The sequence below is a fragment of the Cinclus cinclus genome, chromosome Z (assembly GCF_963662255.1).
Source record: "Cinclus cinclus chromosome Z, bCinCin1.1, whole genome shotgun sequence".
NCBI classification, from domain to species: Eukaryota; Metazoa; Chordata; class Aves; order Passeriformes; family Cinclidae; genus Cinclus; species Cinclus cinclus.
In genome coordinates, this window is record NC_085084.1 from 53,094,711 (window position 1) to 53,108,233 (window position 13,523).

Genomic DNA, 13,523 nt, shown 5'->3' on the forward strand with positions numbered 1-13,523 from the left:
TTCTTTCCTAAAAATGCAGAGATTTCTGGAGAGAAAGGCCACATAAGCTTCCTTACATCCTGAAAAGTATAACTCCTCCCCATAGCAAATACTAACGTTTTATAAAAACACAAGTATTTTCCATTTGCGTTTTTAATGTAATTCTATAATCCATGAGTTACAATTAAATGAAAAAATACACTGTCATTCTTTCAAACAGTACCTCTGAATAATAAACATATAATTTAAAGACCATCTTCCTTGAGTAAGTGCATTTTGTTTCAGTTTTATGGTAAAATAAAGACTTGCTTTATTAGTGTAAATGACTAAGTTCTTTGAATTGCTTCATCAGTAAGATTAATTTATTTTCTTTTAATTAGGTCCCTGTGGCTAATATTGGCTAGTACTATTAGCATGTCCTGCACTGAAAGTGGAGCTTAGAGACTTCATACAGACTTCAGTCACATTTACATGCCCACAGCAATGGCATCAAACTGAGTTGTAGACAAGCCATAATTAATGGTATTGAATTATTAACGTACAAATTCTTTTTGAAATAAGATGAATGTCAGTCCTTTTTAATGATACTACGATATAGACAAATGTCACTGAATTTAATAGAGGTAGCTGGTGCCTAAGGACACTTACCTTCTCATTAGCCCTGTTAAGGTCTGAGATCAGGGCATCAACATTCTCCTGCAAGACTACACAAAGCTCAGGCCAAGAGAATCTATCTAGGATGCCTTCTGGTTGTTTTATAAGCACACAGCCTGCTATTAAATGCTGGTATAAGCTATGAAGGAAAGTTAGTTTCTCCTGAAACAAAAGGAAAAATTACATGTTGTATCTGTACAGTGTTAGAATTGAAAAACGTGCATCACATGGGCAGTAATATGAACTACATACAAGTGAAAAAAGCCCAAACAACTCATTCTCAAACCTTTTTCAAAATACCACAATTGTTAGTATTTGCAGTCATACATATTAAAGTGAATGTAAAAACAGTTTTTACAAAATGTGTCTATCCAGATTTAATATATAAATAACTTATATAAATACAGAACGGTCCTGCTGTCATCACAACTACATCTACAACTACATCTACAACTGCTATCTATAGTGGTAGATACAGATTAAAAATTCTATGCTATTAATACATGCAATTTATTTATTTATGGTAAAACTTTCGGTTATAGTCAAACTGTATCCATTTGCAACAACTGCAGAGCATGCAGAAAATTCTCTGATTGGCTTGGCAGCACAACACACCATTTATACAACTATCACTCTAAAGTCTTTTTAAATTTGTTTTTGACTGGGTTATATATGAGACTAAATGGCCAGACGAAATAGGCTTATAGCTTCATCAGTTAAATTCCACAAGCCAAGCCTCATTCATTTACACTGATTTTAGTCAGTAATACAATCAATTGATGTAAGTTATAAATAAACTTTAGCAACAATAGCTAAACATAGGAATTCCATCCTTAATACTTTTTGTACATATATGCAACTTAGCAATTTTGATTAAGTCAGTAATAACAAGCTGTACCTCAAAAGTCACAAGAACAAAGTCTGTAAGCTATTGCAAAAGTTCCCATTGTTTTCCAGGGGCCCTGGTTGAGGTTTTACGTTAAGAAATTATGGATGGCTGAGATAGGAAACTAGGGTTTTTCTGAGCCCTTTCCATTACACTTAGGTGCATTTTCTCACAGTTATTTGATGGTATTTCAGGCAATTAAAAATAAATTGTGGTTTAGTTAAGTTATAACTTTGTTTCTAATATCAACGAATTCCCCAAGGAAAATCCAGTGTGCGACCATCATTACATTTTGGTTTGAGCTGTGATAAAACTAGGATGATAATTATCCATTCAGCATGAGAAACAGGATTCCAAGACCCCAAATCAATTCACACATGTTGAATGCAACCACAGGGTTGTAGACATGCTGACTTTACAATATAGCCAGACTTCTAGTTTCCTCCACTTTAATCATTATCTGATGTGTGTAACAATTCCAGCTGCTTCATGTGGACCCCATTTAAATACCAGACTGTAAAAGAGGTGGAAAGAATGTTTCCTTTTTACTCAGTTGGCATCCATGTCCAAATTTGTGGAAGTAATGAGCTCAATATGCACAACAACTACAAGTTACTACTAGCCACTGCTAGTACAGAATTGCTTTGTTGGGCAGAAAAAGCAACAAAATTAACATCTGTTAATACATGTAAGGAGCGAGATAATAGTTCTGAAATAAGAGATTGTGGACCGTTCCCACATATAGCACACTATAGTTAGCTAAATGATAAAAAGTAAGAATTTCTAGGTTTTGTGGTATGCACGCAAAAATACTTCAATTCTGTATTTGGTATCTATCAATTGCCATGTTGATCAGTAATTAATACGTGATAATGACAGTATTATATCTTTCAACTGTAAAATATTTGTTAACTTTTAATTTGAAAGAAATAAATAAAAGTTTGTCAGACACAGCTTTTTAAATAAACTCTGTTTTCAAAAATTTAAAATGGAATGATTAAGCTGTTAGTTCTGATACAGAAGAAAGGAGAACCAATATGTACTGAAATCCTGTAGATATTAAATACATATTTCAAAATACGTATCTTAAAATCATATTTTAGGCATAAATCTGTTAAGACTAAGAGTAACCACCTGATGTATGTAAATGTATAAAGCTGAGATTAAATAAAGACTCTTTGACAGTCATCTTGTCTCTAGTAATACCTCCATATCCTTCTGGTAAGCCCTGGTAAGCTTCTGGATTTCATTTTCAGATTCTGTGGCACGTACTTGCTCTTTCTCCCAGCACTGCTGAACATCCCGTAGTTCCATTTTTAAAGTTTCTATTAAAGTCTCTCTGTCTGCACACTTAGCGTGCAGATGGTTTAACTCTTTATTGGCATTAGCCATGGTATCCTGAGCTTCCTGGAAAACAGAGGAATGTAACAGAAAGGCTGGTATAAACATTAGCCTATAAAATGCTACCTTAGTCAAGTGCTCACCACCTGAAACAGTCATATAACCACAAGTATTCACAAGGCTCCAGGCGAAGTGGACTTCATCTTTCAAGAACAGAATTTCAAAATTGACAATAGGCCTCTTTCACAGTTTGCAATTGGACAGCATTGGAAATCCACCTCTGAGAGATAAAGGCTCCATGATGCAGTGATCTTCACAGTCCCCTCTTACCCCCAGAAATGAGATGCAGAACATAGGCATGCAACTTATATTCTGCAGAGTGCAAAGCTCTCAGAGTCATTGAAAAGATATATTATTTTCTTAAGTGAACCCCTGATCTGTTAGAGCTGAGTCTGCAAGCAACACAGCTGCTTTTGCCTATGTATTCTTTACATGCAAGATTTTTTTAAAAAAGTATTCTCTTTGGAGGCTTGACCATGAGAAGTAAGTAATATTCAGAAATGGTGATAAATACAATTATGTTACCAGCACCAAAATTTCACCAGGTAAACATAGAACTTAATACACTATCCCTTTTGAGCCAAAATATTGTGCAGTTCACTGGATTTACAGCACTGCTAAAGTTTGCAAAAGGTCAAACTGAAAATATTGTTTATTTTTGATAAAATCACAGCTTTATAGACCATAAAATCATACAAAGATACCACCAAATTCATCAGAAAATGGCATGTTGTATTCTTCTAAATGAAAACACTGAAATATCAAAGAAACTGTAAATTTCTAATTCAAATGCTTTCAGACTGGATCTAGATTTTTATCATCTATACAATATTACTACCAAAAATTTAGAGAGAATGAAAAACAGTATACTGCATAAAAACCCTGTGTGGGTAGCAAGCTTAGTTTGTGTATGAAGAATACAAGTCTCCCTTGCAAAGGGTTGCAAAATTTTTAAATGACTTTAATAAAAGATGATGTAACAGAAGCAGACTCCCTTAATCTTCTGAACATAATTTAGTAAACAAAGTTTGTGACTGGTGACAACACATCATACTCAAGTATTCATTAATGGGAAGATTCAACAAATGCTACACAAAAAACACTGCAAAAAAACATAAAGCAGCATATCTTTAGCAAAAGAATCCGAACAACACTGGGTTTACAGACATTCTATTTTGGCAGTAATACAATACACTGCCAGTTGGGTGATTAAGTTAAAAAACAACCTCAGGACTTGCTCACTCCCTTGACTATTGATTTAACCAGGCAGGGCATTACAAAAGTGGTGTCAGCCAAAAACAGAAAAAAAAATGATTGTTCCAAAACTAAAGGAAAGAGTGCTTTTAGCTCAGGTAACTTACTCCAAGAAATTTTAGGCTGCACACTTTACAGCTGTTAAAGACAACTTGATACATCACACACACTGGCCTTTCTGATAAACACAGACAAAAAAAAAATTAACAAAAGAATGGACAACTTTAATGAAGCATACCTTCATATGCACAAAGGTAAATTCTCTTTCCCTTTTCTTGAGAAAAACAGTTTAAAAAAGATTACTGATACTGATTTCAATATCAAACAATGATTTGCACATTTATAAATGTATTTTAATTATTTCAGATGTGCAATCATTGAAATTATTTACTTTATAGTGGTAACCAGAATAAAGCAGCATTGTTTCACACAAACTTACAAGGCAAACTATTTTGCTCAGCAGAACACAATGATACAGAGACTTACTGTGATAAGAAAAAAAGATGTTTTTAATCCAGAACAACACTTTTTGCAGAACATTCAAATTTTATGCTAAATTCATTAAACCATACCTTAAGGTCTTGTCTTAAAGCACACATTTTTTCCTCAGATACCTCAAGTTCATTTGTCCCCTTTTTGCACAAAGCCTTCGTTTCCTCAAGCTGTGAAAAATACAGAAGTCAAACAGGCTTTTACAGAAAGGCTGCAATGATCTATTCAATATAATATAAAGGAAGAATTTTGAATATGGAAGCAAAAAAAAACAAAATTTCTTTGCATTCCTTGTGGAGCTTTTTTATTCCATACAATCAAAGTAACATGCCATTACAAAAACACTAAATAACTCTTTTATAATGATTTAAAATAAAGAGTAGTGGGAGTAGTACCTATCCTATTAACTCTCAAAATATCTGACAAAAACACAGATTCTGAAATGCTCTTGAAAGCATAGTAAATTCAGATAATGATCTGAGGAATGGTTTAAGAATACAAGTTTTCCAGTCAGTGATCATTTGCAGAAATTATCCAGCTACAAGCATGATTCTTTACTGAGCATGGGATGGTACTCACATACTGTAAAAAGCAGCAATGCTCCAAAGAAGCACAGTGACTACTCTAGGGTTAAAAGCAACCATCTCAGATGTTACTTAATGTGTACTGAGGTACCATCATGTGCACTAGCTTCACTTTCCACTTTCAAAAAGGATAACAACATATTAAAATAATCTGTATCTTTGTTTATATTATGATACTGCTAACAACTAAGGAGCAACTCAGAAACAGAGTATCTCATTTACAAAATGTATTAATTACTTTCAAAAATTTATATATATATATATATATTTTGAGGTCAGGAAGCCTGGCAGAACCCTTAGAAATAATTACAGTAAATTAAAGAATGCTACTGGAATATTTCCAGTCTTTTTATTGGTTTACTTGTCCTTTCTCTCTCCCCAAACATATTCAGGTGTCTGCACTGTACAGAAAGTCAGAAGCTAGTTATCTACAAAACCCAAAACACTTCTATGCCTTTCAGTCACACAAACTAACTAGATCTTTTAATCTAATGCTTAACACATTAAGTTAAAAATTACATATTACAAGTTTACCAGCATACTTCACATATACATACAGGTGTACATATACCTTAAAAAATTCATCAATATGTGGGATACTGTTGAAAATGTTTTTGTAAAGAGAACCACTAAAATTTGCTTACTGTTGTGCTGCTTACTGAAAACCTTCCTGATTGGGTATTAAAATATCCTAGTTTCATTGCACAGTGCCCTTCATAGTCCCCTTGTGCATTACTGTATTATTAAAAAGTTTTATTATTAAACATATCTCACACATAAAAAGCCAAAAGCAGCATTCTCTGTGGGGGCGGGGGTAATCAAGAAGGACAGAGCACTGCCCTTTCTGCGCACCACAAAGGTGCTCTGTGATCTCTGGCTCTGTATGACAACTTCAGGGTCAGTCACACACAGTCCTACTGGGAAGTCATGTGGCAGGTCATCTGTTGGTCCAGCTCTGCTTGCGATTCATTTTCCTTGACAGTTCATTCTTCTTTCTGTCAGAACACTCTCTTTGCTTTCTTAGAAGCCACCCCCTCGGTCTCCCCACTGCTGTCTCTGGCACAGTTTCACAACAAAGCACATCACTAAGCCAAAGCCTGCTGAGTCGACTTTTCAACTGCGCTGCCTATCACGTGATGCTCCTCCTCCCAAATAACAATTCACTGTGGGTAATATGTTCCTAGTTACTCTTCAGCTTCCAGACTTGAGTCTCAGAAGAGTTCCATAATGACTATACACATCAGTTCTCTTATCTCGCTGGGAGAGACTTAACAGTGCTTACTGTTTAAAAAGTATAATTGTTTCCATGGTCACTTATTTTTCTGCCCCTTGAACAAACTCAAAGGTCTTGTGGGAGACCATTCTTTTCCCAATAAAAGGAGCAAAGCTGATATACTTTTTTTTTTTACTTTTTAATTTTTTTAACATGTTGAGTGACTAGCTAGACTATGTATTTGTCAAAACAAAAGACAAAACCTAGAATTGAAATAGATGCTGGCACATTTACAATCCTACCACACCTTGCCTTTCCGCATTTTCCAATTTTATTCAAAGACTAATCACAAGTTTGAACAAAAAGTTTTAGTGGTGCAGTTAACTTCTTTCTACAGCCATCAAAGCCACAAATTAATAAAACATTTACACCCAAGAGGAGTAATTTAGTTAGACTAGCAAAACACACAACAAAATAAATGCAAAACTGTAACTTCTCAGTCAGTGGTATAAAAGGACAGTAAGACTGCATGGAAAACATCTGATTTTTTTCAAGGGTAAGGTTCCCAAAATTGAAATATTTCTATTATTTTCTTAGATAACTTAAAGACAGTATTCTAAAAGTGCTATTTTAATTGAAATTACAGCAAAATAGCTCCCAAAGAGAATCCATTGAAAATATACTCTCCGCAGAAAATTACACCAGTTTTATGAGTAGAGGGGAGCATGATCATTTACATAACTGATAGCAGTGGCTACTGAGGCTCAACAATTGTGTATTTAGAAACACTGCAGTATATGCAGCCACCCTCTTAGATCATTATCTTTTAAATAAAATCCTATATATGAATGACTTGTTATCCTAAACGTTGTTTAAAAATAACCCCAAAGCATTGAACAAGAAAACCATTTTAAACTAGAAAGACAAAAAATTCTTTTCCCTGTTCTCACAAATGTGAAACTACACTGTAGGGCAAGCTTAGAGAAGTAGTAGTGACAGAGATTTTTTTTCTTTGGGCATACTTGAAGCTGTCAACTCAACATTCCCACTCTTCTGCTGCTTTTTTACAAGCAAAGTGTATGTACTGCTGCAGGCCAAATGCAATACATATAGAGCCAAACATTGCAAGTGTTACCTCATTAGACATATCTTCCAGCTTGTTCTGGTAAGCTGTCAAGGTACACCTCAAAGTCTCAATGACAGAGCAGCTCAGAGGTTTATCTTTGTCCTCACAAGTGCCTGAAGGAAAACACGGAATGAAAATTAAGCCTTAAAGCCACAGAGAGAAAACTACTCACCCTGGATGCAAGGTATTAGAATTAGTTAGGGCTCCAGTGACAATACGGACCACTGAAGAGCAGCCTTGTTTGTCATGAGAGATACAGCTGTATAGCCATGCTTTCACAGCAAATATAGCTGAAAGACACTTGTATAAAAGTGTCTGTGTATAAAAAAGTGTATAAAAGCTGTAATACAAGATACAGAACTGTAAATTCTGGATTACATTTATACCTAATGCATTTGGTATGCAGTCTCACATATTATTTCTACTGCGGTCAAGCCTGTGTAATTCAGTCAGACAAGCTAACTTCAAAACCACACAATTATATACTTTGAAAAATATGTTGTCTGAAATTTAAGATCGTTACACTTTTCTTGACATTATTTTGCTGTTGTGACTAAGCATGCATATAGTAATGCTGTACTTCATTTATTTAAAGCCTTACTGAGCCAAAGATCACATGATTATGTTATGCTTGGAGAGGACTTTAAAACATTTTAAATTATCTTGAATTTTATTGTAAAGGAAATGACAAAAAAAATTATCTATCTACAGAGTCCTGTATAATGGTTCAATTATAAATCTGATATATCCATTATATACACATTAAAGCTATTTATTAAACCCTTAGATTGAGACTTCTGATCTTGTTGCCTTAATTAGCAACATATGAACAAGTCTGATTATTTCAAAGTGCATAGAACAATGTGCCAAGAAAGCAAAACAACACTGCATTGATTGACAGGTCACAGGATGTCAGCTGATATTCAGTTTTCAAGAACAAACTTCTCTTTTTTTCACCACAACCATGCTAGATTATTGAGAGACCATTCTTCTCAGTATTATTCATATTCCTCAGAAGCATTTATCACTTCCTTTGTAGTAAATTATAGACATATTCTATAAGCAAAACTATCTTTACTGACTCTAATAGCAGCCTTATTTTGCAAAAGTAAAAAATATTTCTGGCATTTTAAATCCAGGAAGGCTAAATCATTATAACTCCCATCACAACTAAACAATGATACAGGTGTTTATCACCAGTGTCATTAAGCAATTTACACAGAGTGGCTCATAAAGTCAAATCAGATAATAAAGTCTGAGCCTTTTCTTTGGCTCTCCATAAAACTTTATTGGCTAGAGAAGGTGCACTTACATACTTGCAGGGTGTTCCTTAATAATTCTATAATTAGCGTCATCTAATAAGCACAATATTCTATTAAGGCATTGTATAAAAATGATGAAATTTCTCCTGTAGGTTACACATAAGGCATCAATAGAACTCAGTGGAAAACTTACTTAAGTGCAAAAGTCAGAATGCATTGCCAACTGCTGTTCAGAAAATTCTTTCAATCAGTTAGCCTCTCCTCTCCCAACTTTTGATAATACCAGAAAGTATAAAGTGCTATTCAGGCTGGACTTGGTGCTGCAGTCAAAGTCCCACCTAGTCAAAGCAACAAATATTTGCAAGATTGCTTTCAGTAACAAGAGCAAAGTCTGCTCTACAGCACACACATCCCAGCGACAGACCCCTGCTCCTGTCTTATCAGCCACTCCATCTACTTAACACAGTTTCTAAAAGTCTATAGAGTCAGGGAAAAGCAAGTTTCTTAAAGACATTTCTGAGCCCTGTGAATCCTAGAGATATCCTGAACACTTCAAAGCAATCTAACAAGAATTCATAAAATCTGGCCTTTTTTGTTAAGATTTCACACTGAAGTTACAAGTGACTCATACCATAAATTTTATCACATAACCACAGCTATAGCTATGCACAGAGCTCCAGACCAGTCTTCTCAATTACATAACCAACTTTGCACTACTACCCATTGTAGAAACATTCTGCATTGGCCTTATTGCACAAAATTAATAAACACTATTTTTTCATACTTGTAGCTCTTGCAAAGTAGTAACACACAATTCTCCTTGCATTTAAAACAATACCTATTAAGTCAATCCACAAGAGTTATGAATTGAATGCCATTATTGAATGCCATAGATTTTGTCAAACTGTCTAAATAATGTATTTTCATATTGTAAGTCCCAACCTGCAATGGTGTTATTAATATTGCGTTTGCAAAATTAGAATTTTGCCAGTAAACTTCTCATGCTGTCATTCCTTGCCTTTGCTGTAAACCTATTTCTAGGCAGCTTAATTTGCCAATAGAAATACCAGATTGAGCCTACCTGCATTAGCTGAAGACAAACCTATGGCTGTGAAGCTCCCAAAATGCTGCCTGTCTTCATACAACTGTGCAGGAGACAGGCAACATAATCCAAATGCACTCTGTTGTGGCAATGAGATAAAAAACCCAACCCAGTACTTGAAGAGTATGCCCAATATTTCCCAAGAGTTTGAGGGAAGAATTTGGGGAAAATGCCAAACTCCATACAAGTCTTATGGAAGCATGCAAGTGAATAAACTCTTAGACCTGCTGTTTCAGACTTTCTGCTAGCTGTAGGTAGGAAAGAGTTCCTTTTCTTCATAGCAACTGATACAGTGCTGTGTTTTAGATTTTTGCCCAAGACAGTCAGGTGGCCTGCATTAAATGGTGATGCTAACTCAAAGTAGCTAACATTCTTAGAACTTTGCACTCATTTCCACCTTTGTTACTACAACCACAGTTGCTTTTTTCATGAAGACAAACATCCCTAAGAACAAACCCTGTTCCTGAATAACTGCAAAATGCAATAAATGAAAAGATAGAAAGTGAATTCATGCAGACAGACCAACAAGAAAACACTGCTCTGGAAAACTTATAAAGGTCACTGGAAAACGAGAAGACATGGATTTATGCTTGTTATTTTGACATGCACAAATAATAATAATAAAAAAGCTTTTTAAAACTAATTAGATTTTTATCTGTATTGGGTTTGTATGGGCTGGTTTTTTGGTAGTGGGGGGAGCTTCAGGGGTGGCTTCTGTGAGAAGCTGCTAAAAGCTTCCACCATGTCCACTAGAGCAAATCCCTGGTGGCTCCAAAGATGGATGTGCCACTGGCCAAGGCTGTGCCACTTAGAAATGGTGGTAATGATTCTGTAATAACAGGTTTAAGAATAAATCAAAACAAATGTTGGGGTGCAGTTTTAATTGTCACTATAGAGAAGCAGGACTGAGAACAAGTGAGAGGAACAACTCTACAGACACCAAGGACAGTGCAGAAGGAGGGACAGGAGGTGCTCCAGGCTCAGCCAGAGCTGAGATTCCCCTGAAGTCCATGGTGCAGCCCATGGTGAGGCAGCTGTGCCCCTGCAGCCCATGGAGATCCACAGGGATGCAGAGATCCACCCACAGCCCATAGATGAGCCCCACACTGGAGCAGGCAGATGCCTTGGAGGAGGTTGTGATCCTGTGGGAGGCCTGTGGAGAGAGGGACCCTGCTGCCAGGCTGGAGCAGCCTGTCCTTGGAGGACTGCACCCCATGGAAGAGTGACCCAGGCTGCAGCAGTCTGGGGAGGACTGCTGTCTGTGGGATGGACTCATGTTGGAGAAGTTCTCAGTGAACTGTCTCCTGTGGGAGGCATCCCATGGTGCAGCAGGGGAAGGAATCCTCTCCTGGAGCAGCAGGAGAATCCATGGATGATGAACTGATGGTAATCCCCATTCCCTGTCTCCTTGTGCCAACTGGGTAGGAGGTAGAGCTGGCAAGGAGGGAAGGGTGGAGGGAAGGTATTTTTTTTAAGGGTTTGTTTTACTTCTCCTTATCATGTTCTTATTTTGTTAGTAGTAAGTTCGTATCTCTAAACTGAGCCTGTATTGCCTGTGATGGTATTTGATGATGAACTCTCCTGGTCCTAACCACAATCCATGAACCCTTAATGAAATTTTCTCTCCTCTGTTGAGCTGCATGAGTTAGCAGCTTTCATGAGTGCCTGGCATCAGCCCAGGGTCAACCTATGACATAATCTTAAAAATACAGTATTATCTTCTCTTTACTGTATAGCCTAATAATCACAGACTAATCAGCACTTGAATTAAGGGGCTGGATTTTTAGTGTTGGATCTTTAATACTGACAGATTTTTAAGTAAATCTCTCAACCCCTTGATTTCAATGTTGACCACAAAACCAAGAAAGACTTCCCCATCAGCTGTGGCTCATGTAGCCACAGACTACAAAGATTTATTAAAGATTTTTACTTTTATTGGCACCTAGACATTCCCATTTCAAATATAATAACAATATATTGAATTTTTTAAATAAATACTATTAGATACAAAAATTTGTAAGTACACCAGAGTAATAATATAATAATGCAACAGCATTAAAATTAAGTTTCAAACTTAAAAGCCTAGCAAATATGTAGAACAAATGTCTTAGTCAATGTCTGTTTTAATATTAAAAGACTGTAATTGACTGTAAAGACTCAGTCGATCCACTGCAAAACTCAAGTCTACTATCTGCCTCAAGAGCCTCTTCAGAAATGCTAAAGCTTGAAAAAAAAAGAGATCTATTTAAATTAGTTTAACAGTTTACCTCAAACAAAGCAAATTAATACTGAAGGTACTGTTATTGAATTTCTAATATTATAGAAACAAGTCACAGCGGTTCTCAGCAAGGTTTACCATACAAAAGACTTGCTGCTTTGGAAACTGCACTTTGGCAGCAGCATCCAGCTCTCCCCAGAGTTGCTTAAGTCCTTCTGAGCATGTGGAACTTTGCAAAACTATGGAAAACATACAGTCTTAAAGAGCTTTTCAACTGTAAACCTACAGGTATTATCATGGTAATTACATTTATAATTACAGAATAAAACTGATACCAATTCCAAAACAAAATAGCATACAGCCTTGTCCAAGGAAATCAATGCATCATATAATCCAAGCTTGCTTTTTAAGGACAACAGAAATCTCAAGAAGCTGTTTCTTTATTGAAATTTAACAGAACTGGGCCTTAAAAATAAACATTTTGTGAAGATGCAAAAAAAAAAGTATCTTCCTTAAAAATTGTTTTTAAAGACCCATTTATGTCTATCGTTGCTTAAAAGTACAAAAACATATCACAATATACATAAAACAAAACCATTTGCTCTGTAAGCCACATTTTACTTGTTTTCCTCCAGTTTACTTTCACTGTAAATTGGAAGCCCGTTGTGTCTAGTATGTAATTCTTCTAACAGGAATTACAGTTTTAAATTAAAATTTTTAAAAGCGCTCAATTTTCAATTTAAGCAAAAAAAACCCCTCTAGTTTGACGTTTAAGTTCTGCTTGTTTATGTTAGCCACTATTTCAAATGTCTAACCAGGCAGCAGTTTGTTAAGTTTGATACAATAATTATATAAAAAGCCAGGCAGCAGAGTGACAACCACTGACTTACAATTAATTTTAATGAGATAAATTTGTTCTGTATCAGGTTAAATGAATGCAACATAGTACTGGTCCACTGTATCAACTGTAAAAAGTATTGTGTTGCATCATGTGTCCTACACAACCTTTTTGGATATATGACCTCTAAGTTGCTGAAGGTTGCCTCAGAATTTGGCTCAGTTCAGGCAAAACATCTGTTCCCTTTGCAGGTATACTGTAAGGACTTTTTTCTCAGTTGGATTTAGAGCACAGCAAGTGAGCCCTTTTCTGACCGATCATATACACCCCAGCATTTGTAAATCAAGCTCCGGGCTGACAACAGCAGGTCCACAATCCGTCACCCTTTCTCAGCTAGCAAGGCCATTTGACTGCTGTGAGAACTGCTCTTATCATGTCATCAAATCAAAGCATGTTGAGAAGGGGGAATGCAAGAGGCATCTGCAGAATTCCCACAATGTAGTGACTTTGGAAC

The 13,523-nt window shown here is 35.9% G+C and overlaps 1 protein-coding gene across 1 annotated transcript in view; it reads right to left on the bottom strand.

Annotated features, from left to right (window-relative positions):
* CCDC171 (coiled-coil domain containing 171) overlaps positions 1 to 13,523 on the bottom strand; it is a 165,349-nt gene that overhangs the window by 99,466 nt on the left and 52,360 nt on the right. Inside the window, exons 10-13 of the mRNA XM_062512985.1 lie at positions 7,599 to 7,702; positions 4,747 to 4,836; positions 2,726 to 2,926; positions 628 to 795 (exon numbers count right to left, since the gene is read on the bottom strand). Of these exons, the coding sequence (XP_062368969.1) occupies positions 628 to 795; positions 2,726 to 2,926; positions 4,747 to 4,836; positions 7,599 to 7,702 (563 nt within the window). The remainder of the gene's footprint in view (positions 1 to 627; positions 796 to 2,725; positions 2,927 to 4,746; positions 4,837 to 7,598; positions 7,703 to 13,523) is intronic.